The following is a 27,819-nucleotide window of genomic DNA, read 5'->3' on the forward strand; positions in this document are numbered from 1 at the left end:
GGAAGCCAGGGGCTTCAACAACAAGGCTGGGCAGAAAGTATTCCCTGACCTGTGACATCACCAAACAAAAACTCTTGGGATGAAATTCCCCAGGATCTCCTCATGGCTCTCAAAAGTATGGTCACTGACTTCCTACATATATATCCATCTCAACTTTTCAACAGGGGTGTCAAATCTAAAAACTTCTAAAAACGTAGTTTTGCTTCAATTAGCAGGTGTCAGAGAGTTTAAAACAAAACAACACATGAGTGTTTTGTCCAGCTATTTTGTGTGCTTTGTTAGATCTGTTATATAAAGCAACAGCACAAAAAATAAAGATCCTGGAATGTGAAAATAAAAAGAAAATATATTTATTTGTCCTGTATAGCTATGAAACCCACCTTGGATGGTCACTAATGAGCTCCATTTACTTTTTTTGTGGTTGTGGATGGATCGTATCCGTAAAGAGTGGGACGTGCAGTTTAAAGGCATAGGAGAGATCCACATCCACTGGTTTTTATTAGTGTTGTTCAGCAGCACTTTATAAACGTCCTGTTGAGATACAAAACATGTAAGACTGGAGCCAGTCATACTGAAACTGAGGAAATCATTAAAAAAATAAATTCCTTAATGGAAGTGCCGCTTCCCTTATGGTCACAATAGACACTATTGTTCTGGCAGCATGATAACATAACATAGCACACTTATGTTGGAAATGGACATTTGTGAAATGGACATTCACTAAGCAAACTTTGCTAGCAACATCTGATTCAAAAAGGTAAGTTTAAACGACTAATTCCATTTAATATTTTAACCTTAGGCAGACAATCATTTCTGCTTAGTAAAACTCTCAAATGTTTGAACTCATGCAACATGGCTAGAAGGACATATGAATGATGGGATCCATACAGATTGTCAGATTTACAGTAGGTGCAGAGATAACATATATATTTGTTAATAAAAAACTTTTTATATTAACATTGTTGATGCTTTGTCAGTCTCTCTCCTTATTTGAATTTTTTTGAATGTGCTTACTCGGTGAACAACTTCCATTTTTTCAGTCAAGAGAACTTCAATCTCATATTGCTCTGAAGAGCTACGAAAAGAAGAGTCATCCTCCCACTCCACAGACAGAATGTCAGATTGATAGTCTGGCTTCACTGTCACACCCTGGGGCACAGGCAAACTGAGGTCTGCAAAGACAAAAAAATAGCATGTGTATCTACTGTAGATAAACGAGTCACTTTGACACCCTACTATTCTGGGTTTTGGAAATGTAAATGTTATTAATACTATGTATTATAGCCGTAACAACCGCATGAGAGCCATTTAGTGCAAAACACTACACATCATAGAGCTGTTTCTGTAACTTCTTTCTATAGGGCCGTGAACTTTCTTACCCTGCAATAAAATAAGCTGCAGAATTTCCTTTGATTTTAAAACCACAAATGTTTCAATACCCTAAAATGGTTTCTGATGCAGACCTACTGTACCTTCTTCGCAGACGCTCTTTCTCACAAGGACAGCAGAGAGGAGAAACCACCACAGTCCATTCAGGAAGCACAGAGGAGTCTGCATTCTGGGCAGGAATTTCAGGAAGCTACAGTACAGGTGGCCAAGGTGATGGTATCCAAATCATAACCGACAGATCCTGCCAGAACTAGAATTAACAAAGACAAACACTGGGATTAAAATGTATTTTTAACTGTAATCCAGAACACATTTACAATGCCTACATCTAATTCAATGATAATGCCCAGTCGATCTTAATTTATGTGACGCATGACGGGAACATCCTCCAAACCAGTGGACCAGTATTATTATTTTTCCAGTTTCCTAGACATTCGCAATGGTTGTGTCTATAAAAGCTTATATCAACTACATCTCTGTTGCTTGCGGCAGTGAGACGTAGTAAGATTAACCCCCCGCCTTGTCAATTCTCAGACACAGCTGGAACCCCAGGCAAGCCATGAGAAGGGCAGTGGAAACGGTACTTTGCGTCTGTAGACAGGACTGACTTCAGGCCAACAAGAACCAGGGACACTTCAGCTATGTTTCGGAACAAGTCTGTACCCTTCAACACCAAGCAAAAGAAAAACTAAACTGAAAATGAGCTGCAACTGTGCTCTACCACTGTTTTCCAGGGTTACAGCACAGGACGTTAAACCTAGGAAAAGGACTTACAGGCTTGAATTAAAAGAACATGAAGAGGGTTAAATACCAAGGAATATTTCAGCTAAAGGGCTATGATACTTAGATACAAAAGCCAGGGCAAACTGAGTTGCTACTGAAGAGATTAGATTTGAATGCAAATTAACACACAACAAAACCAGTTTTCAGACACCAAAAGAAAACCCTCTCATTCCCAATGATTATACTTTGTGTTAAGAACACAGTCGCTCTGGTTGAAATACAGCATCAATACCTAAGTAGGACATTTTTCAAATTAATGACATTAATAAGTTATACATTTTGACCATTCCCGCTGAATTCCAAGAATGATGGCTTGCGTGTTCAAGTTCCACAAAATATAACACTATAAAAAGTATAAGCAGTAAGAACATTTTTTCCTTTTTCCCCCACCTATTATATCATCATATAACCTGAGCTGGGTGATTGCAGCAGACGTGACACAGGTGAGTCATCTTGATACCGTAAGGCTTGCCTCCCCCAGGGTAGAGGCAAGTTTGTGCAAGACTACATCCCTGCTCGGGCTCGGACACTTCTTGAATTCATAAAGACTGTGCCAAAATCAACAATCAAAACATTAAAATAACACACTTTGAAAACTATGTAGCAAGGCAGCCAGTTCCCACCCCCACACACAAATGCACTGAGTTTTCCTGGAATTCTTACACTGACAGTTAACAGGCGACACTGCAGGAGTCGTTGAGTACTGCCGGCTTTCCATTTACTGTGTGGATTAAGTCTCTGGCAAGCCAAGACACCATCAGACACAAAGTTTGGAATGTGTTTTAATCCCAAGGCTAGCTGCGGTTTCTTGACACCACGCCACTGAAACAACACAGCATACTAAAATGAGGGGAATTCTGAAAGTCACTACATGGCACAGGACTAATTCCAATATTTTGTACTGTCCAAGCATTTAAAAGTCTTAAATTAGCAAAGAGCACAGAGTAAAGGGCTAATCAAGCAAACAGCTCACTTAAATGACTAAATTTACCTAGGAACAAACAAGAGGCTTACAAAGATCAGGACTGAGAAATGCAGATTTAAATGCAGTAACATCCGTGACAACAAATGACTAAATGTCAAGAACAAGAAAATAAAATGTTAGGTTTAGAACTTGAAGTGCCAGTCGTGGGTGGATGTAGACAGAGAGGTGAAAAATATATTTTTATTTTATATTTATAAAGTTCAGTTGTTTGTATTGGCTCTCCAGTGTGTGAGATGCCAAGCAGACGTGGGGACTGACAATCTGCTTTGTACGGATATCACCATCAGCGATTCCATAATTCTCAGACTGTGCTAGACCAAAACAGTAAAATAAGTTCCGAGGCACTATTTGTGTTTCTGGGTTTGAAATTGACTTTCATCTTGTATGGAATCAACGGTGATCTTGGTCTCATTTACAAGTACGAGAGTCCTCTTCTTTACCCTCCACGGAACCGATGTTCAGACGGCACACCCAGAACAAAATCAATAAAAAACAGGGGCAAACAACACGAGATGAGAACTGAATGTTCTCATTTAGTTCTCAACTGAATGTGTTTACTAAAATAAACACCATCCGGATCTTCCCCTTTACTTCAGTGAAGGGAGACACTTCAAGAGTGGGTTTTACTCGGTTACTTTAAAAGCAAGCTAGCAAAGGTGTTGAGCTTCCAATCATTTAAACAACAAGTAATTTAAATTCGCCATCTGTCAAACTAATATTTGGCTATGTGTAGCTCTCATTTGGAAAAAAAATAAAAATGCAGCAAACAGAGGGCTACAGATTATATTATTGCAAATGCACTTTGGGATAGAAATAATGCACAAAAGTAAAAAAAGAATGAACCAAAGACACAAACCTAGGGCTTTTAATGTAGTTGTGCACAGCAGAGGTATGCTACTTGTTCTAAATAGAATGAAAATACAAAACAATCTAATTTTCAAGAATCAAAATAATCTTACCCTGCTTGCAGGAAAATGTACATACACTGGACTGAAAATAAGGTTAAGGTTATCATGTAAGTATAACACTGTGTATATAGTGCCTTTTAAAGCAATAATTTCAAATCTTATGTCAAGGCTGTTTATGCATTCCCAATTTTCTGAAACAGGACAGACACAGTACATCCTCTGCTGTTCAACATTTGTCTTCAAAGATTTCTCTTTTTTTAAGTTAATGATTTTTTTCCCCAGAGAAAAACGTTTTGTGGTGCCCCTTACAAGCACGCACAGTGCATTATCCAGTCATCCTACTGTGAAAAGCAAGCTAGAACTTGAAAAAGCCACATCCAATTACAAGAAAGGAAACTTGCTTCCAAATACTTCGTCGTGAATGGATCAGAATCAAAAGATTCCAAACGATACTGCATTTCCAATGTAGATCTCAGAGCAGTGAAATATACATTTGTTTGTCATTAAGGCCTGCGCCGTTGTTCCATCTCATTTGGCATTTTCCACTGCTGCCATTTCCTTTAACTCTTCTCTTACTCTGTGCAGACAAACTCGGTGAAACATTTCATTTGAAACGTATCCTACCTCCTTAACTAAAAACCACGACACTACAAAGTGTTGCAAAATGCTTTGCTACCGATGCCAGCACAGGCACAACCAAATAATTTTACCCCGTTGACCTTTTTCCCCAGAGAAATACTTACTAAAATAGACATTAAAACCTCTCAAAAGTTTTTAAAAACCTGCCCCACTTACGCATTATGTATGCATTGTAATCATAAAATGTGGTCGGCAAAGACCTAAACCTTGCAAAGCATATTCAAATCCTGAAGCCTTCAAAACACATATACAGTTATGTAGAGGATAAACAATGATTAGATTTCTCATTTGTTATTATATGCAGACATCTGCATGAGCTGTAGAAAGGTGCACACGTGTTCACTCTCAAGCTTTTACCAATCACAGATTTTAACAAGGAGCTGTTTTCCTATGCATTTCCACTGAAGCGTCTCCAGAGTAGCACATCACACTGTGAGCTCCTTCTCGCAGACCATGACCTTAGCTTGATCTGAAGAAAAAGGCCCCGTCAGACTGGAACTGGGGGCTCTGAACTGCCGGTTCTCAAAGTGAAAGCTGTCCAGATTTACTGGACACAGGCAGGATACACAGGTCATCAGCATGAACTTCTGTTCCTTACTTATCCGTGCAGATATTTCCTTTGCCTCTTTGACAATTCGCTCAATTAACCCCATTGTCTTTGTGTCATATTTACTATGCAGCACGGATCATGGGGATTTCTCCTGTACCATTGTGTGCCAGTTAACTGGACACCAGAGACCTACAATAATTACTGTAAAACATTTCATGCATTCCTCATTTTCTAAAAATGGAGTTTTAATGGTAAACTAAAATCCACCCTTCAAATGTGTTTTGTACGTTACAAAATAAACAAAACTTGTGGGTTTTAACAAGTATGGCAGGCATATACAGTAGCTCTGTTTATTCTGAACACAAAAGTGTCTAGAAAGTAACTTTTTTTAAGTTGTTGCTGCAAAACATTTAATTCAGGCAAAATAATACATTTTTGCAGGGTTACAAATTCATCACAATTCATCAAGGGACTGCAAAACCAGTAAAAATGAGCAAATATTTAACAGATTTGTGTATTGCATTTTTGCAGAAACATTAATTTAACCATGACTCACAGATACAAATGACTTGTTTGTTTCAGACTTGGTTACACCTAAAAACAAATGTGCAAATGTGCCAAAGTGATTTATATTTTCGAAGCTTCTCTACAAGAGTGGGGCTGGAAGTCCTAGGTACTCGGAATCCCTCAAGGCACAGACAGAATTGGACAGAAACGCAGCAGCACTTAAGTTTTTCAAATGTGCTCAGCCCTTGTATGACAACACTTCTTCAAGGACCCAGCTCTGCAGAGTTGTAAAAACCAGCAGCACAAAACGACATTACAGGAATTCCAAACAGATGGAGAACATTAATGTGTCTGCTACTTTCAAACCCAAGAGCACCTGACAAGACACATCGTTTTCAAAAGTGACAGCTGTTAAGATCAAAAGAGAATTATACTCAGTCTGGGACACGGACTGGTCGCTAGCCGCTGTAAGCAATTCAGGAGGTAATAAGTAATCCTCAGAAAGCAATCCAACAACTGAGTATGGAACAGAATTACTGATTCTATACTAAAAGTGACACAAATGGCCTTTGGACTTGAAGGCCTTTAATGTAGACAGTAAACAGCATCAATCGGTCAAATGGATCAAATCCGGGGTTTACCCTACAGTTTTCTTCAATATACTCAGAGAGGCTTATTGCTTTGGAAGGCTATCAAAAATGGAACAAACAGTGGAGACATCCAGGTTAGCCAAGTCAGTACACTTACATAAGCATGTTCTGATCACAACACTGCCTACAGAGCTCATGAAAGCCTTTTTGTACTTGTAGAGAAAGTACAATTTAAAAGTTGGGAGTCAACTGGTACATGACGTGTTCTTCAGTAGGGGAAGAAAATTAAGTAAACTACTGTATATGGAATGAGTATTTTGCACAGATGTTCATTAAGACAGAGGTAAATAACACGTCTCAAATAAAAGAAGGATCTTGCATCATGCAGAACAATCTCCCCACACAGGAATAGAATGTGAAGTGTCACAGGGACATGTGAGCGCTTAAAACACAAGTATTAAATATTGGACCTGATGTGGGATGTTATTCTTCCAACAAACGGTGTTGCTAAAAAAAAAGATGGTTTATACCCATCAACTAGAGATGTTCAAATATTCTACCCATGCACAGAAAGGCAGATAAAACTGAGGATGCAGTTAGGTGAACACTACTGAGTGATCTACACTACATGTCCTTAAATCAAGCAGACAGTTAGCATAGTTAGGGAACATTGATTGTGTTTCACTTGTTACACGCCTTTCAACAGAAACACCACACACCACTAGTGCACGCAAAGAGATATCTTGGCACTTTTGTATCTCTAAGAAGATCATAGAAGATCAAAAGCTGCATTAAACAAATATGCACGTGAAGAACACAAACACTTCAAAAGGATGACATCGTAAGTGATTTGCCAGGAGAATCCATGACCTGTATTCTATATTTACACAGATAAATCGTTCCAGTACAAAAAGCACAAGCAATAATGTTGCTAAGGTCATCCACTCAATTCAAGGAACTGGGAGAAAAAATGCATTTAGGGATTCAAAAAGGGGACATCTTGGTACAGAGCTGTGCTTGTCTAAAACAAACTGCACCACTGTTTTACTCCTTGGATATTTCAAGAACCAGCTGGTTGAGATTATCAGATAAATAATATGGTCTACTAACAGGCCTCCTCTCATTTTGCAATACTTCTTACGTTCTCAGGATTAAAAGATTACAAGGTTTAATCCTTTACTGTCTGCGAGTTACATGCAGGATATTTAGAATAACTTTTATGGTGTCATCAAGTGTGTCTTTTCACTGTTCAAAAATGACAGATTCAGGGAAGAGAAGACCAATCAGAATCTGTATTGCACTGAAGGAAACAATGTAAAAGAGAATCTGCATTACATAAGACCTTCAAAACATTCAGGACATACTGGCTGAATAAAATATATTCAAGCTTGCTGATTTATTTAAATCTCCTACACAGCTCTCACTGGCAAAGTCTGTGCTTCATATTTTAAAGCACTACTTTTAGACTTCCACCTTTTAGTTTTAGTCAGTGAAAAAAACAGTGGCAGGAATGGAAGGGGGGGGGGTGATTAATGACTGCTCATATTCTGCTAAGAATATTTAATCTGTATGTTTTCATGCATCACATTGGTGTTATTAATTTTGAAAGTTGAAGAACAATTCAAACTTCTGTGCGCTCAAGTTATACTGTAGCTGTGCTACTGATGCCCTGACTTCTTTAAAGAAACAGTGAGATGACATCCTCACATCATTACAGAAAAACTAACTGAACTAGATAAGCTGTTTAGACAATGTTGTGTTCTAAGTGTTCCAATATTAAACAAGGAAATAAAACAAATGTTTTAGCAGAACCCCTTTAGATTCTAAAGATGGCATTTCAATTGTAGTATTTTGTATGCAGCAGTAATGTATGTGTCAAAAATGAGCCTGAAATTGTGAAGACAAAATGCATAAATAAGTTTGGTAGCAGAAGTAGGATGTCTTTTGGACTTGCATCCTGGTTTTTCTGAAGCTAACCTCTATCACAGGATATCATTAGTGCAGCACTGATGGTCCATTAAGGCACCCAATCATCACAGCCTTGGTCACAATATGCTTGCTCCTTTCTGCATGTAATGCTGTATTGCATTCCTAATTATGCGGATGCAAGTCTCCATTTAAGTCACGCAGTCCATTTCCAAGGACTTTGGTACACATCAGCAGCAAAATGTTCCTCTCCATTCATTCAAATTGGAGGACACATAACAGATGGTAGCTCAAATACAGGAAATGCACATTGACTGGCCACTGCACTGTACTGCACGTACATACTGTACATATTGAGAGTCAGGCATAGACCTTAATCTGAACTGTCGGGATTCCTGTTGTAGTAAACGTATTTTAACTTACCGAAAAAGGACACTGTACAGTAACAGACCCCCAGGACTCTCAGAGCTGCCCTGCGCTGGCGGTCTCTGATCTTCCAGAATCACAGCTACGCTGCTCCTTTCCCCAGCAGCAGGCAACAGACTGCTGCAGCTCACAGCGGCTGCTCAGAAGAAAACTGGGAGAGTCCTAGCCACGCTCCCATGGGATCTAATTTTTTCCTTTGTTTCATTCTGACCCATACTGGGTCTTCAATTTTACTAAAATGAGCCATTAACCTCTTAAGAAAGCAGGGTCAGAACTTCGCACACTGTAAGCACCTGCAAAATCCCCCTTTAAGAGCAACACAAAACATTTCAGGAAAAGTTCTTTCCAGCCCATTAACAACACCCAGTTACAGCTGGAAATTCAATACTTAATAGTATGCAGAGCCACAGTACATCTGTGTTCATGATGAAGAGGCATTTTCTCTCTCCAAATTCAAACTTTGTTACAGATTGCATGTGAAATGAAAATAGTTGTGTAAAGACTGAATCGGATTAATTTTCCTCCCTTTTTACCTCATTTCTGTATCACAAGGAAGAACACTGTAGGATGAGTAACAATATCCAGCAGTTGTACAGACACACTGCTGACTTGTATCCAAAGCCACTTGCATTTGCACCCATTTATACTGCTGGAGAAGCTGTGTTATACTTCAGATGCTCAAGGGTAAGGGTTCAACAGAGGTCTCGATCCTGGGATCTGAACCTGCATCCTTCTAGTTACAAATCCAGAACGCTAACCACTGCTCCACACTGCTGCCTTAGTATCCTTTGTCTCCAGATGCACAAATTCCATAGCCATAATAAACTGTCCTCTCATAAATCGATTTACCACGTCTACACAATTCCACATTAATTGCAGGGATAACAACACTTGAACTTACAAATTAGAGCAAGTCAAGCAATGTACAATTATGACAGCATACATAATTACAAAAACAATAGCAAACAAACCCGGAGTGCGGATGCAGAGCAGTAACGTGGACACCCTACAGGTATTTGTTCCCCGATTCCAGTGAGTAACACCACCACAGTGATGACTAAAAAATTCTCGAGATTGGGCAGGTCTCATTTCCCTGGGCCGTCTCATTCTCCAGCTTAGGAGCGAGGTGGGATAATCAACAGGCTTTGGGAACGGGACTACAAGACTCGGAGCACATATAAAATACAAAGAGGAAGGGACTGTCACAAATGTTTAAATTCATAAGTATAATGCAACCCATCATTAATACCTGCCTATTTAAACCAGTGTTTATACGCTTACAGGGTCTCACGAATATCTGTCCAGACACATTTAGTCTCATTAGAAGATGAAGGGAGGGAACTGGCTGGGACTCACCACACTGGCCAGGCAGGCTGGTAAGACAGGACAGGGGATGGAGGGGTTAAGATCTGTACGTTTGGATTACCATTGGAAAACTCTACCAACTATCAATTAAGTGAGCCAGCCATATCACCCTGCAACTCACAACTGGCAACCCACTGAAGCTAAGCAGGTGTGAGCCTGGTCAGTACCTGGATGGGAGACCTCCTGGGAAAAACTAAGGTTGCTGCTGGAAGAGGCATTAGTGGGGCCAGCAGGGGGCGCTCACCCTGCGGCTCATGTGGGTCCTAATGCCCCAGTGTAGTGACGGGGACACTATACTGTAAACAGGCACCGTCCTTCGGATGAGACGTAAAACCAAGGTCCTGACTCTCTGTGGTCATTAAAAATCCCAGGGTGTTTCTCGAAAAGAGTAGGGGTGTAACCCCGGCATCCTGGCCAAATTTCCCCATCGGCTTTTATCAATCATGGCCTCCTAACAAGCCAATTCCTCTGTGAATTGGCTTCATTACTCTGATAGCTGATGTGTGGTGAGCGTTCTGGCGCACTATGGCTGCTGTCGCATCATCCAGGTGGGGCTGCACATTGGTGGTGGTGGAGGGGAGTCCCCATTACCTGTAAAGCGCTTTGAGTGGAGTGTCCAGAAAAGCGGTATATACTGTAAGTGTAAGGAATAATTATTATTAATTATTATTATTATTATTAATTATCACAAATACATACAGTATACAGTATTTATAAAGCACTAAATACTAATTGACATGGATAATTTTAGAACTGCTACTTTTTAGGAGGTGAATTCTGCATTTTATCATAAGAAAGTGCAAAATGTTCAGAGTATGGGAATTAGTTTTCTCTTTTGAAGCCTCTGTGGTAATGTGCACTTTCTGCTACAATACAGCTGTGTAAGACTGAAACTGAAAGGCAGCATGTGAATTCGGTAAGTTACAAGAAACAACTTGTCTGTGACCTTGTAGAGCAGACTGTAGAGCAAGTTATGATAAGCCATAAAAACAAGGCCAGTGATGGGAAAGAACTACAGAGAGCATGTAACACATGTAAGCTGTCTCAAAACTATAGCCTGGGTTGCGAAATTCAAACGCTAAAAAATACAATGAGGGTATACAATGAGGGCACGGCAAGTAACCACATGTATAAGTAGGTGGTGGTGTGTTTAATCCATGTGTTTCTTTTAATAACCCCTGTCTCAAAGCTTTTCATGTACAGACTGCCCTAATTTTAACTTGGGCAACATGTTCCTAAACAAAGAAAAAAGCTAAATGAGTTTCCAAAAGACAGTTCATTCACCAGGGTGGTAGAACTCTGAATGTAAGGTGCCATACGTTCATCACTAACTAAACGTCTGAGGTCAAATATCAAATGGATTGTGCCTGCAGGGACCACTGCTCACACACCGTCTCGTCAAGTGAAGGAGATGATTCCTCCAACCTCCAGTTCTCCATTATGACTCCTTTGCATACACCCTGGAAGCAGATCACCCATGAAGGCGACTGTAGCGTCTTCCACAGCAGGGCTTCTGATTCCAGGTGTTCATGGACCAGTATGTCACCTCGTTTTGGTTCTAGCTGAAATCTAAATTGCCAGTGAAGTGAAACCCTACCTCCTGAGGTGCATGCCACCCTGCAGACACCTGCTTGCATTGGGCAAGGCCAGACAACCAATTATTCACAAGCACTTCAGATATGATGCTTCTACAACATGAAAGGTTGCTGAATAATTACAGCTCTCGATGATACAATTCTTCATCATGAGCCTGATATGAAGAATTACGAAAGGAAGAGTGTACTTATATTACCTGCGAGATTATACAAGCAGTAAATTAATATTAGAACTATATGAAATGTTTCCATGTTGCATCATACTAAATCTTTTTACTGATAACTCATCTATTATCCAATCCCAGTTACTTTCCCTTGCTATTTTGTTACTCCATGCACAACCTCTCTTAAGTTTTCACCTCTGTTAGTGAACATCTGATTGCTACAGACCACAAAAAAGACAAAAAGTGCCATACGCGTTTGCAAATATTGATCTAGATGAAGCACACCAGCAATTTAAGCTTAACAATGTGCTCATCATGGAAGTGTTAGAACATTATCTTTTCCATTTGTATGCTTTAGGTTCTGTTTAAGTTCTGTTGACCAGAGTTCTATTGGCTAAGAATGCCTTTGCAAAGAAGACCATTATAGCATTTTTGTGGTCCAAGAGGTCTATTACTTAAACTCTTATCTACACGAATGACCTAACCCTCCTCCGGTAGGCTGCACTGTCAGTCACCCAACTAATTTAGCAAGAGCCACACTTGCCTTTCAAGAAGGTTTTTTAAGTTACTCTGTTACTGTTAAACTGTTAATGCAATAAATGAGCTAGGTGTTAACACTTTCCCAAAGTTTTCTACAAACATACTTAGGTCTAAATTATAGGATATGTTTCTACTTTTCAAAGTTATGATTAGGATTTTGTTGCTTCTATGCACTTGATCTGCTGTACAGGTAGAATATTCTCATGTTTGTGTCACTCTAAAGGTTAAAGCATTAACATTGAGGAATTAAATCTCCAGAAATGTACATGTCACTTTGAAACATGGACTATGAGTCCACAGGTGTTTTTTTCAGCCAGGTGATCATTTGAGAGACATCTTTTGGGCACAAGTCAATCTATCCACCCCTTGCTCCAAATCAGGTGACGCCCCAAGTCAAGCTTCTCACATCCTGTGGGTTCCCAGCAACAGGGCATCTGATAATGTATCCAAGGGAAAACTGCCATCTTGGCCTGACACAAAGCTTAAGACATCCCCCTGTTCAAGTTCCCCTCCGTAAAAGAAATATAAACTTGGAAAAAAGCAGCTTGGAGACCAGATTAAAGCTTTAATTGTTATGAGGATCCTGAGGGAAATGGGCTAATGGCAAGAGACACTCTGGAAAAACATTCACAAGCTGCCAAAAAAAAAAGGGCTCGCTACCTTCAGCTCTCAATACACATACTGTACTGTTCCCATTCTAAGCACGAGAGGGAACGGTTACAGGAACCACTGGCCGTCTCACATCTTCCCGTTACTTCACTCATCTGTTTTTGTTGTGTGTGGATTTGGCCTGAAACTATTTCATATTATTACAACCTTCTAAAATAGTTTACTCTTGGCTGGAACGCAGACAGCATAAGTTGGAAGCAAACCAATGACCACGCAGCTCCCAAGTCCAAGCTGAGGGTTCCACATTGCCTGAAGGTCAGTTAAGCACAAATTACGATGGAGGTCAATACCCCAGGAAGCCTTACTGAGCAACAGTTTTCCTTCCATCTTCCAAACACTCAATTAACTGATATAATTACGAGCTCCAAACCATACTGCATGTATAAGTTTGACAATTTACCCACCTTCCCTCAGTTTCTATTTTTTTCCAACTGATTAAAAAAACTCTGGGTTCAGATGAAAGCTAGAAATGCTGCAATCCAGCAATTGCATCATCTCACCACAATAACGGGGGTACTTCCTATGAAGAAATGGACTCCCAGAACTCACAGCAGAGGTCCAGATGAGCCCAAGGATCAGAAACACGATACACACATGGTCAAGTAACATGAATTAATATACAGTAACTGCACATAGACTATCAGTAATCAAGTCTTCCAGGAAGGTGAATTTAAAAACCATAAAAATGGTTACAAACGAGAGCACATTTAGTCCACCCTGCTGTTTCTTGAAAGAAGCCAGAGTAACAGCTTCAACAAAATGGCTTTAATTGAACACTAAATAATTTGCCTATGATGGGAAGTAATTCTTCTTATTACAAATGTTATTTTACAAACTTTGCAGCGGAATTATAATGATTTCAACTGCTTCCCTGGCACCATCACTGCAGAGCAAAAGGATCCTGCATCTATGATGTTGGACACTTGGAGAGCATTCCTCAAAGGGTTACATTTGTGCTTCTGATGATTACTTCCAAGTTCAAGTCCTAAAGCACAGCTCACACCCTGTCTTTGGAGACCAAAACCCTCGACCACAGCCACACTGTTTTCCAAGGTATGTCGAAGATGTGGCTTGCTGTGTATGCTACACACAGCACAGAGAAACACGATTATAGACAGTACATTGAACATGCCATTCAGGTCTTTTTCATTTTTTAACAAACACAGAACAGGCTGTAACAGTAAAGTATATATTTAAAGGATCATAAAAGCATTTCAATGGACTTAAACAAAGTTACTAGTATTCTATTAATACAAGACAGTGACTTGTTTTTTGCAGTTTAAGTGTTTTTAAATGTGTTCTATAGTGTAATCAGGGTAGCCTTGGGCACCTGTATATTGGGTGGCTATCTGCATTCATTCTTGGACCTTTACAATCTGTTACAGATGATCAAAAAGCAAAAGCAAAAACAAAACATGAAACAATACACCAATCACAGATAAAAGCCTACTGCAGCAATGGAGACCTTCTCTGTTCATTCTTCACAAATTAAAAAAAACAATGTTCTGTCCTGCAGCTTAATACAGTCCAGAAGATGAATGGACTTTGAGTAAAACCAATTTCACAATGAGAAACAGCAGGCCGCTTGTTACACATATAGTTGTGGGTAGACAGTACAAACTGCACAGTCACATTGTGGGTACTTTGTCATGAAGGTTGCTGAAGACGTTATCACAGTGCAGGCTTAGAGGTACTAGCTCTACAGGCAATATAGCCTGCGCTTATGTGTGACTATGTTTCTAATTAGTAGTCAGATTTATATAACCCATCAGTTAACAGATATGAAGGTAAAACATGTTTATGTAATTAAAAGTTACTCTAACAAAGTCTCCGGGTAACAAATGGTTTCTAATATGGAAAAGAAGTGTGTACATTATTTGCAAAAGCTGAAAACAATCTGTTCTACTCAAGCTCTTTGTTATTACCTGTGTGTGAAGACAACTGCTTTAGCCTCAGGCTTCAAAACCAAATCATGAGAACATTTAGGACAATGACAAAACCACCAGGGAATCTTTGGTGATGCCAATGCCAGATAGAACACCCTGTAGTTTAATAGTATGTGTATAGTGTAAGAGTGTATAGTGAACAGGACATGAAAATAATAAAGGACACTGCGTCTTATCCTATTATACACTTTTGGAAACTCTGGGCACCTCGGGTTTCCTCTGCTGAAGCCATAACGGAAGTTCTTGTCCGTCTACCCTGATTCATTATTTGTTTAAAAAAAAAGAGCATTTCTGATTAACATCTGCATGATTTTACTCCTTTGTCCTCTGGCTGTCACTGTGGAAAGATCAGCTCTCATAGGAAAAACAATGGGAGTTTATTTTCCTTAAAATGTAATGTTTGCTTTTAAACAGCAAATTATAGGGTGCTCTGCTATTTGCCACATGTGGTTTTAATCTATTTTGGTACATACCAGTCAAGTAAAGAAAAAGAGTTTCTTTTACAATGAGTTCAGATGTTGTCTGGTTGTTGGAGCTAAATATGAAGTCACTCATTCTAGTCTTAATATTAAGTTAATTTCCTTTTTACAAAGCAAGACACAAAAAAGACTTGCTAATTTAGAATTAGTGGGGATAAGGCAAAAGAATAAGACAACATAAGAAAAGGTGTCTCTGAATGTTTATAAAGAAATTTATAGAAAATACAAAAAACATGGGCTCAACACCTGGTTGATGGTTAAACCACCTACAGCTGCATGTAGATTGAGGAGTTAAGGAGTGGCTGCATAGGTGGAGGAGAGATACAGAAAGTTAAATGCAAGCAAGACGAGGGGATTTATATGGTATTTATAGGTTTTGGGGAAGAGATAACATGGTGAATGTTGAGTTAAAGCAGCAGATGTGAACCCTCATTTGTCCAAAGCTTTCATTTAAAACTCCATTGAGACGGCTGTAAGTCACAGACATCTGTATGCGCATAAGACTCAAAAAATGTTTTAAACACAATTGTATGACACATTCTGGCAAGCAATAACAGAACATATGTCCAAAGCTTTTACAAAAGTTTCATTTGCCAGTTTGTGTCACATTGCCAATGGAATGTTTTACCTTTTGTTGACAAAATTAAATCACAGTACATTCCTGCTTCTCTTTGAAAAATGACCCTCTAAAAGCAAGCACATGGGAAAAATATTTCCCGTAAAGCATCCAAAACCCCTGATCAATATTAGGCGTCTTCATTTAATCTCCGACTAACCCATCAATAAGAGTTGCATCATGCACTTATAGTCAGTGGATTACCAGAAAATTGTTTTTATGGTTTAAAAAGAAAAAAAAACTCAGTTCTGCCAATAAGTACTGTAGATGATTTTTCTAAAAGGCACTTACGCAGCATTAATTTGGAGAAGCACAATAATGGGCTTTGACTTTTCGGGGCTTCTACATTTTCAATCTAGTAAATAAACTACAATATAACTGGAAATACACCTGAATTTCAAAGAACTTTATAAAGTTTTCCAAGTATTTGGTTCTGATATAAATGTGTCTCTATCGCTGATCTGCCCAATTTAGAACTTTTCTTACTGTTACTGTTTTGGAAAACTACAGCCTTAATCACATTTACTTTGCCTTGTAAGGTTTTACTCTGTATGGTACTTGGCAAAGAGGCAAAGTGTAAGATATCCCTCATTTGGGCCTTCTGCTTTCTTGATAGTGAGCCTTAAACAGAATCGCTGTTGTTTTCACTGCGTAGACAGACATTTCTGGGAACCACACACAAGATGCTGAAGGCAGGTTGGTGTAATAATACGCTTAAATTACAGCTGGCTTACTCCAAACGAAAAGACCAACGCCCAGATGGTGTAACGTTTTTATTTTTTACAATAGTAATTCACTTCTACTGCTGGGAAAACCTTGCAAATACTGCAGCTGATGTTCTGGATCATATTTGGAGAACCAGGCTATTTACTGTAATTCAACCCCAGCAGTCATGTCTGTTTGCATCTATTCAAAACGACTGGCAGTATTTTACACCCTGTCCACATTTTTGTAAATAAAGCAGTTTAATTGAAATTAATTCTCAAGTCATCTCAGCAATGACAGCTCAGTTAGAATAGTGTATTTCATTTCTTTGGAGGTGCAGTGGTTAGCACCACTGCCTTGCAGCACTAAGGCCCTGGGTTCAATTCCTGGGGTGCTCTGTGTTTGTATGTCCTCCCCATAATGTTCTGGGTTCCTTCTGGGTTCTCTGGTTGCCTCCCACAGTGCAAAATACTTTTGGTAGGTTAACTGGCTTCTAGGAAAACTGGCCCTGGTGTGAGTGTGTGCGTGTCTCTGTGTGGCCTTGTCCCCTCCTTACAGCTGTTGCTAGCCAGGGTTAGCTCTGGGGTCCCCATGATAAAGCTGTTAGAATATAGATGGATTGAAGAACTGTGGGTTAAAAACATGGGGGTATGAACTGAGACACTGAAAGACACACCCTCTGATGCACCTCCAATTCATACTGAGGTTAGGATAACCCTGAGGATAAATACAAGACGAGAGATTCAAGCACAGCACTGCTCTAGCCTTCACTTCTCAGTCTAACCCAGCCTGGTCCCAGGGACACAGGAAATGTAAAAAGAGTATATGTCATGTTCACTGTGGGCTGTTTGGTGGAGCACAGTGTTCTCCCAAAACTTATTTTTCTTCCCCAAATGCTTTGATTCCCAGATCATGTTAGTTGAAAGCTTGAAGGACTTGGATTTCGATATCTGCTTTTCACTTGAACCATATGGAAAAAGTCAGAGGCAGGCATGGAAAACTGCCATGAGAAAACCATGGAAGACAATAACAGAAGATACTCAAAATGTAGCTGAGGGGGCCTGGGAACACTAATCATTTTATGCTACAGTGATAATTAAAGTGCACAATTCACTGCTCTGCACTATAATTATCACGGTAATCTGATACATTGCATTAATTCAGTACAAGCAAATATTACATAGGCTTTGTGGAGAAAAACACAGGACATCATATCACCATAGATCGTTTAGGATTCTCGTACTACAAAGAGCATCATTTTTAAAACTTAAGTCACCAGAAATCGAACAGCAAGCTATATGGACAAGGAAATTCAGCTGCAGCCAGTAAAACCTTGTGATGTGAGATTTATTTAACAAAACTAAGGTACTTCATAAGATTGTCAGCAATCAGACTGTTACACAGAGACAGATTCCTTAGACTTCTTTACCTCACTGTGTTCCTATCACTCAATTTTTCATTTCCTATGCAGAAACGATGTAGAATCCTCTGCTGCAAATTTAGCCACTTTGTGTTAAGCTAACATTTATTTCTAATCTGTACTTTGCAGTATGACAAAGGAACCTTTCAGCTATGTGGATGTGCAAGACAGGAACAAATAACGTTAATGATAAGAAACACCAGACAATGAATCGATTCAATGTGTTTGGCAACTAACATGGATTAGCTGATGTATTAGTCTTTATACTGACTGCTCATATCTAGTTTTTACTGAGTTGTTGTTGTCACATTTCTTAAAAATCAATCAATATGAATCAGATCAATATGAATTAAAATATGAATTAAAAACTGCTACACGACATTGTTCTCTTCTCACCCAAACTTAGCTGTACTCATAACAGTAAAAGCTGCTATCATAGCAGAAGTTTCGATGCTCATAACATACAAAATTATTCCTGATGGCATCTAAGAGGCCCAAGACTGCTACACAAAAGTGTACGTCAATCAATCCCACTTATATGAAATCAAATTAAATCTCTAACCTATCAAAATCATTCACAACTCCTATCTCTGTTTAAAGAATTGGTATAAAGTGCTCAAATGTTCATACCAAATGATGATGAAATGATGGCGTTTTTTGCCCACATGTATGATCTTTGCTTACACTGACATTGATACGTTGAGAGTGGGTCATTTTCAAAACCAAAATAACAAAAAAATAAGTAAGCCAGGAGACTCCCAATGGGGAAACTGAAAATAAGATACAATCTTTGCTCTCAGTCCCATAGACTTCAACAGTCATATCCCAATTTCTGGCCAGCAGTGTCCTGTAGCAAAATATCCTTCCCCAAAGGTTGGCTTACTTAATGCAGAGGACTCCTACCGGCAAATCCACAAAATGGAACTTGAGCTCCAGGACACACTCAGTCCTGTCCTTCAGTTGCCATGGCAGTGGTTGTGTTGTAAATACAGGTTCAGTATCTCACAGCCCAAAGGGAGAAAAGAGCCCCGCTACACAACACACATAAAACAACAGACTTCCAGCATTACAGAGTCAGCTCATCCTCCCACCTTTACACTGTCACTGTTTTTGCCCAAGTAAAAAAGGCAGTACATTATTTTTAAAAAATCACTCTACTCTTTTATTATTTGATGAGAAGAACGAGGAGATTTGAATGTGATTGTTTTATTCATGCTGGCACTGACAGCACTGGGAATGATACAGACGTGCCACTGGCGTTTGAAGGCACATCATAGGCAGCAGAGCAGCTCACTTATCTTAAGGCTTGCATTCAACTGCTTTCAGAATAATGGACATTTTTTCCTCATATAACTGTCTGTGACGGGCATCATGGATTAGTTTAGATCAGAGAAGCTCAACAATGGCACTTACATTCTAGGGCAATAAGCCTTCCAAAAACTATCAGACTGATACTTACCTGCATAACAAACACAGATGCAGAAGATCACTTTATGAAGGATTTTTTATTTAATCAGCATAAACTCATTGCTTCAAGTGAAAACAGGCCAAACAGCAAAATTTTGACTGGAAAGCAGTGCTGTTTTTTTTTTTCTGGTGTGTTCATAGCATCTCCTCTATTGTCCGCCACTGGTTTGATTCTTACAAAAAGCTGCACACCTCATTCCTATCATTTGTAAAGCAACCACGCAGTCAATACTACCGTTTTTAAATTACAAATTTAAATCAGCTAGAATTTAAGGGCTACAGGTTAGTGTTTTTCCTTGCTTAGACATTACATCATATATTATCTGTAGTGGACAGACGGGCACCAGATGGCTTCAGGCTTAGAGGCATAATCCTCGGTGAGGCTAGGTGACTGTGCCTTTGAACCCCCTATCTTGTTTTCCCCTTGTTTTTAGCTAACAAGCACCTTTCAGGAGCCCCCTGTTGGCACCAACCTACCACAGCAAGCTAATTCATGAGTTATTGACTGCACCAAAAAAAAGACCACAAAAGAAAACATCAGTCGAGACCAAACAAAACAGAGAAATGCACCAATTAGGCCTACTCCTCAAACCAAGAAGAAAATATGTATACAAAAAAACTTTCAAATCAACAAAAGAAACTATTGCGCTTCTGGGAAGTCCACCTACACAATTTGCAAGTGCTACATGAGTGGATTTGCGTGATACAGTATGTGTGGAATGGGTATCTATAAGCAACGAGAGAGCTATATTCCTAATGCTACTAAGGAAATATAAGCATAAAACTCAACCCCTTACTTGCCAACTTCAACATCACAGATTTATCCCCAGGAACTGTATTCTGAAGGGATGTCGTCCTATCCCTCCAGAAGCACAGGAAAGATCTCAAATGTTTTCTGCACAGTAGTCCCAAGAAGTACTTCAAACGTTCACAAGACTTTACATCTTGAAGCAGAAGAACTCAGAGTCTTCAACTGTAAAATCTGGCAAATACCTTAAGCATGCTTTAAATTTGCAGAATTCCCAATATAAGACATAAATCGAAAATGTAAAGTGGCAATCATATTTCACAACAGAACGGAGGAATACTGATTCTGGGAAACTCATTGTAGACACCGAGTTTACCACAGAACCTGGTTTAAAAGCACAAAGCAAAATGAAAAACCATGAGTAACAGTTAATAGGCACCATCTTAGCATACCAGGCCAGGGGCATACCATGTCACTCCTTGTTCGTCTATAGCAGGAACTGCCAGCATTGATCCAGACCACAAAAGTCACAGACCCTTACAATGTTCCCGCTGCAAGTCAGATACTATGACAGACACTACTACCTCCACAGCAGGAGCTTTGCTCAATGAAGTCACTTTAAAGCAGTGTTGCCACTTGTCCAGACTTCATGCAGGCAGCCCAGTTTTTGACCTTTGTGTCAGGGACAAATGCTGCAGACCTGATGTCTGTGAATCGAGAAGGGCTCTTACTCCCACATCCTGCCACAATTTGTGTTCAGGAATTCACTGTGGGAAAAGGTGGACACGCTATGTTGAAGACAATTGGAAGCAAAAGGCAAACATTTCAACATTCCATAAGCTTTAAGATATGTATCGGAACATTTTGGGGTTTCACAAAAGGAGGCTGCGATATGCTAAACTGGCGAAAGGCTTGGAGCTGCTACAAGCCTGTAGGAGTTGATGATTTTAAGGGGACCCTGTGAACCCTACAGGACCATGGCTGCTCTAGCCCAGAGCAGGATGCCCTTCGCCCAAGCGTAAAAGGCACAGTGAACACTCCATACTGTCAAGGTACAGGTGATGCACAATCTGGCTTCTCTCGAGCTCCCCCTTAACTCAGCTGGTGAAGAAACCTCCCACGTCTCCACCTGATCTGTGCAGTGGTGGAGCTGCTGGATGAAAGGGGTCCCCTTGTCTAACAAAATAATGTGCCTTTTTAATCCTGTGGCATAAAAAGAGCTACTGTAGATGAATGCAGGGAATTAAGAACTGAAAGCCAGCTTTTTTTGAACTAACCTCATGCATGTATGTTGACAATGCACACCAAAAAGGATAAATCAGACTACAGTAAATACAGGTCCAGCAATAATGACCATGTAAACCGCAACCTTGGGATATACAGTCCCATTGTCGCAACAGATGAATTTACAAGACAACACACACAAAAAAACAGAAATTAGGGCTGTCCTGTTTTATCCCTGAAAATGAACGTAAATAATGAAATTGGATATATCCAAATAAATCACTTCCATAACAAACAATAAGGTACTTATTAATCACCCCCAACCACTTTTCTTGACTTAACACTCCTGTCCTCTTTTTTATATTACTATTCAGGATTTGATTAATGCAAGTGCTGTTCTAAAACTTTAATGAAACTTTGTTTACAAGTGGTGAAAAGTTTCTTAGCGAAAAAACATTTAGAACCTACTCTTGCTCAGCTATGAATCTGAATTCATAGCTGAGCAGGACTATCTCCTGAGCAACTCAGGATGGCAAGACTGAACAAAGGATTTGAACAGCATCCAGTATCGAACGTTAACGCACTTTAACTACAAACTAGCCGATTATCGAACGATACCGAGAGAAAGACGAGATTCGAAGAAGCAGTCATCCCTCCTAATATTTCGGATATCCAAGACATTTGTTAAACTACGGCGAAGCCTAAGTTACAGTAAGTCACATGTGCATTAATAAAGGGATAACTGGAGAGAATCTGAAAAAAAAACAATGTATATACTATGTAGTCACTTCTATAGAACGCTTTCCGTGTATCATACTTCAGTTCTGGCAATATCTAATGTAATTGGACAAAACAAAATCCTATAAGAGTAGGTTCTCTATCAAAATCCAGAAAATAAGCATACAGTGCTATATTTTAAGCCAGTATTAATACGCTTTCAATCATTTGAAAATAATAAAAAGGAACTGACATTCAGGAAGTGATTTTCGATACTGACCACATTATGTATCTATTTCTAGTTGAGCGTCCATTGAAAGAGAAACAGCTAGCCAGTACCAGCAGCATGTTGACAGCAATTTCTAACCAGTCGGGTATTCCTGTTACATTTCGACCAGCTATCCCTTCATTTTCTGGGTGCCTCGTGTCGTGCTATGGTGTTACTCAGCATTAATATGAATTATTACTGCATTTCAGTCAGCTGTAGAACACAAGATAACACTGGAAGAAGGAACAGTACGAGCCCAGAATAACTCCATGTATCCACAGCTACCGAAGGAAATCCCTGTGATTAGTTTCCAACCTTTTTGATTCCTCGGTCTCCCTTAGCAGTACGGTAGGTTTTCCACCACTCTACACAAGACCATCGTACGCAAATCTGCGATATTGTACTTACGGTCACGTTCCCCTAACGTGTGGGCACTGGAAAACGCAGTCTTGCTTGTTGTGGAGGCTATTTAATTTGACTGGTTTCGGCCGATGGAAGACATGAATATTACAGGCGACTTGAGTCCTCCGTGTGTCGAGCTGTAACGTGGGATAGACATGTGGGTATCACACGTGAAAAAATAAACAGATTTTTAAAAAAAGAACTATGAAAAGTGACAGAAAAGCAGACTGTTCCTCAGCGGGTTGTAAGTCCTGGGAGAATTGGCAGCGGGGGCGTGTGTGTGGGATACTGCCTGGGATACGTCACCGGAAACACGGTTTTCCAATGAATGATTCAAAAGAGGAGAAGACTGGAGCGGGTCTGTTAGTGCTATTCGCATACTTATGGGGACGCTTAAACACTCCGTTTTCCCTTATTTATTCGTTCATCCATTCCCCTTAGAATATCAGATTTTTATCATTCCAGTTTTTCATCATCCATGTTCTAGGAAGTTGGTTGTAATGATTAGGGACAGGTGGTCACACACTAAGAGCTTCCCAAGAAAAATAGCAGGTCAGGATGAATGATTTGCGCAGGCCAGAAGAGTGTTATATAAATGTAGCTCTTAAGAATGGAGGGAAACTGTTGATGAATTAAATAATAAAATGTTTTAAAAATTAAAAATGATTTTTATTGTATCCTTAAAGGGACAATTGAGGCTTCAACCCCTCTAAAATGTGGAGTGCAACATGTGAATCATTACACCTCCTATGAAATATGTACTGTAGGGTATCTCTCACTTGTTGTTTGACCCTAGGGCAATTGTATTGCTGTTCGTGTTTTAGCAGTCTTTCAACGTTTTTATCTTGGCAGGAAGAGCTGTGTCTACCTCAACAGCAGCTGCTGCACACTAGACTACGAATGTACCAGTCCCATGAATAGAGTGCAAATACATTGAGTAGCTTGCTCTGTGGAAAACAACGGGCCATACTTAACCAGTAAAAAGGCCAAACATTGTCTCCTACAGAGTTATAATTTTCTTGCTCGGGGTATTATGTATGCCCAAAAGGTTTACTTGCTTCCCCGTGTCCTAAAGGAGGCCGAAAGTGCATTATAACTGTTATTCCAGAAAACTAGTTAAAACAAAATACAATCATCCTTCAAATATGTTTCTTTCACAACTGCTTTGTATGAACTCAAGCCCTGTTCTCGTGTCATTCAGAGGTTATGATTTCAATGAAATCATATACCATATGAGCCCAGGTTTTACTTGAAAAGGTCAGGCATTGTTTATAGTTGGGAAAAAAATATATTTTGTTTGAAGTACCATTCTGTGCCAAGCAAGATAGAAAAAAAATAACATTTGTACATCTTTGTGTTTTGCAATCTATAGGATTACCTCACTTTCAACAGGATGACTAACACCAGATCTGTCCCCTGTCTCATCTGTGGTATTGTAATTAACTAACTACTACTACCACATAAGAAAGCTCACAAATGAAAGGAGGCCATTTGGCCCATCTAGCCTGTTTGGTAGATAGTAGATAATTGATCTTTCCAGTTGTTTCTGGAAAGAAGCCAGAGTGTCAGCTTCAGCATTGTGGTTAGGTAACTTGTTCCACACTCCCAAAACACTTTTGGTAAAGAAGGTCCTCCTGTTCTCGGTTTAAAATATCCTCTGCTCTAATTTCCACTTCTGGTATGAGTTTCACTTCTAATTCTGAACAGCTCCGTTGTGTTGACTTTAATGTCTTTGAGGATCTTGAATACTTGAATCAGGTCCTGTAGATTTCTCTGTTGAAGACTAAAAAGGTTCAGAGAAGACTACCAGAGAATTTAAGTATTCAAAATCCTCAAAGGCATTGATAATACCCAGCATATCTTACAGAGAAAACAACTACTGAACTGTAAACATTTGGCAGTGGCAAATATGTAAGTAATTCAAAGGTCTTGGCAGTAATTCAAGTACACAAATATTGCAACATGTTAAATATTTTGTTTACTTTATTTCCAATACAAAATGTCCCTACAAAACAAATCCACCAATTGCTCTATACAATGAGCAATCAAAATTTCAGAGTGTCTAATAATTATGAATGTATAAAAAACATGTTTTGCTTAATGTGCTTTGATTAATATGTATTCCTGACTAGTAACTTACCCTGTGATCTATTGTGGTAATCTGTCAGTTAATAAGTTGTTTTTAGAGGTGTGCCTTGTTGTAATTTGGAATTCGGAAAGTTGTTCTGTAACATTCAGATGGTTTGGGGGGACACCCAAAGGGCTCTTCCTTGGCATCATGTGACTCCAGGGAAGGAGTGTGGAGCACCCCACATAAAAGACCTAATGTCTGTTCCCCCTGACAGGTAAACTGTCCTGACATGACAGTGAATCTTCTGCTGCTTCTAAAAAAAATTGTGGACAAATTTTACCGTTCTGCTACTCAAGTGGCAGTGTGGTGGCTCTGTGGCTAAGGAGCTGTGGCTAAAAGGTTGCCGGTTTGAATCCCGCTGCTGGCAGACAAATCCTACTCTGTTGGGCCCCTGAGCAAAGCCCTTAACCCCAACTGCTCCAGGGGTGCCATATAAATGGCTGGCCCTGCGCTCTGACCCCAAGCTTCTCTCCCTGTCTGTGTGTCTCATGGAGAGCAAGTTGGGGTATGCGGAAAGACAAATACCTAATACAAGAAATTGGCCAATAAAGTGATCGTAGTCTAAGTTTTCAAAATCAGCAGCGTAGAGCAGCACAGTTTGGAAGCAGTGGTTGTTAAGGCTCTGGACTTGTAACTGGAAGGTTGTGGGCTCAAATTCTAAGCGAGGGGCTGCTACAGCCTTGAGGGAGAGTGATCTGTATTAGTAAAATAGCCAGCCACAAGTCTCTCTGGATAAAAGCATCAGACAATTACTAAATATTAATTTAGTAATAAACCATAAAATCTGATGCTTTCTACCACAAGGGGAATGTTCTGCTCATGCTGTTTGTGTATGAGTTGTTACATGTCATGGGATATTTAGGATAGAAATGTCTTCTAGCCACTGAACAGTCTGATCAGCATTTAGTTCAGTACAGGTCAGACTTTATCTGGTTTAGACAAAGGAACCGGGGAGGTGATGGTACAGAATGTTCTAAGATGGTTTTCACTAGCAGGTCATGTGACTTGCACAAGTTACACAGAACTGAACTAGAGCCATTTTTTCTCAAAGGGTCTGTCTGGTAACTGGGCTTCCCACTCACAAGTTGCACAGGCCAAACAAGAATTCCGTCAATGCAGCTTGTGAGTGGCCCAGTTACCAGACAGACCCTTTGAGAAAAAAATGGCTCTAGTTCAGTGATGAAATCACCAGTCAGGAGGTGAACGGTTGATTTAGGAGACTCAGTATATGAGAGACGCCTGTTTGTGTCTCTCTGATGAAGGAACATCTCTGCAACTGGGCACCATCTTTGATAGGCCAGACATCCATGCTTTGGGCATTTTCCTTGAAGGACAGAAACTAAGCAAGTGGGTCTGTGATCATGGCTGTGGAAATACTTATTTCCTTTTTGGATTCTCCAGCAGGCTAGAGAAATTGTTGCATTTTCATGTAGTATTTGGTAATTAGAAATGTTTCCTCTGGTTTCGTATCGGTTTAGAGAGCAAATTTCTCCTCCAAAAGAAAGGGACCTCTCCCCCATGTCTCTGTGATATACTGTGTTACTTTCACTCAGCATTTTCTAAATTCCCTTGTCATCTGAATGTCTGTGATTATTACAGGATCTGTAAGGAATTTGGAATTTGAACACAAACCATGCATAATTCGACACTGTATTTGAAATGAATCAAACGAGGGGCTATAGTGGGGCATGGTAGTGATCTAAAGTTTCTGACCCCAAAATCCTTCCACGCCTGAAGTGTTGCGCCCACCTATTCAGTGATGTTGGAAGTCTTGTTACAGATGCCAATCACACCCCCGACTAGATGTCTCACACTTCCCAGAACTCATAGGCTTTACAGTAAATGTACTCTGGTGTGGCTTGCCATCTAGTGGTCTGAACGGCACATTACAGGTATTTGTGAATGTAACTCCCAGAGCGTGGGAAACTCGCTCCTTCGCGTTAACTACAGTCAAGGTACCCTGTCGTAATATTGCAAAAGTAGGGATTTAGCATAAAGGTCAAAACAGGACCTGCATAACCGTAGCTTTACAACAGAGGGCGCTATAGTTGTATGCTATAAATATTGAATTTTTATACAGTATATACCCTATCCATAATACATCAGTGTTACCTGTGGCGTCTCTGTATAGGGTTTTCACTCACAGCACGTTCCAGAATTATTCTTAAAATCTCTGGCACGTGAGCACGTGAACAGTGGAGTGAATGATATTGAACTCATTCTTATCTGGTATTTTGTTTAGTTTTTGTTTTTAGTCCATTTGTAGTGGAGTGAATGATATTTAATTCTTACCTGGTATTTTGTTTAGTTTTGTTTTTAGTCCATTTGTAGCCAGCAGAGCCAATACCATTGGATACACGTTAACTAAAACAAAATCTTGCCCATATGTTAACTAACAAAAACACAAAGGATAGCATCTCGTCGGTATACTGCGCAGCAAGGTATACCTTTCTTTGTTAACTAACAAAAACACAAAGGATAGCATCTCGTCGGTATACTGCGCAGCGAACGAACGAGATGTTTGTCTCTGTTTCTCTTTTTTGTCTGTGAATAAACGGGAAAAACACAACCTTGGCTCTGGAAGCTTCTCAAAATAAATATTAAGTCTGGTTACTGTTTAAAGAAAACAGTCTCATGTTGTCTTTCCAATGAAGCTACTT

At 39.7% G+C, this 27,819-nt stretch overlaps 1 protein-coding gene across 2 annotated transcripts in view; it reads right to left on the reverse strand.

Moving 5' to 3' along the window:
- lifra (LIF receptor subunit alpha a) overlaps positions 1–23,307 on the reverse strand; it is a 40,114-nt gene extending 16,807 nt beyond the window's left edge. Inside the window, exons 1-4 of one of the 2 annotated variants that reach the window (XM_015340366.2) lie at positions 23,035–23,307; positions 1,473–1,639; positions 1,015–1,172; positions 381–531 (exon numbers count right to left, since the gene is read on the reverse strand). In XM_015340366.2, coding sequence (XP_015195852.2) covers positions 381–531; positions 1,015–1,172; positions 1,473–1,557 — 394 coding nt within the window. In that variant the 5' untranslated portion in view covers positions 1,558–1,639; positions 23,035–23,307. Of the gene's footprint in view, positions 1–380; positions 532–1,014; positions 1,173–1,472; positions 1,640–8,700; positions 8,842–23,034 lie in introns of those variants that run through there. The other variant, XM_015340368.2, reaches the window with a different exon arrangement.
- Positions 23,308–27,819: the final 4,512 nt, after the last annotated feature.

This window comes from Lepisosteus oculatus, chromosome 3 (assembly GCF_040954835.1).
Source record: "Lepisosteus oculatus isolate fLepOcu1 chromosome 3, fLepOcu1.hap2, whole genome shotgun sequence".
Classification (NCBI taxonomy): domain Eukaryota; kingdom Metazoa; phylum Chordata; class Actinopteri; order Semionotiformes; family Lepisosteidae; genus Lepisosteus; species Lepisosteus oculatus.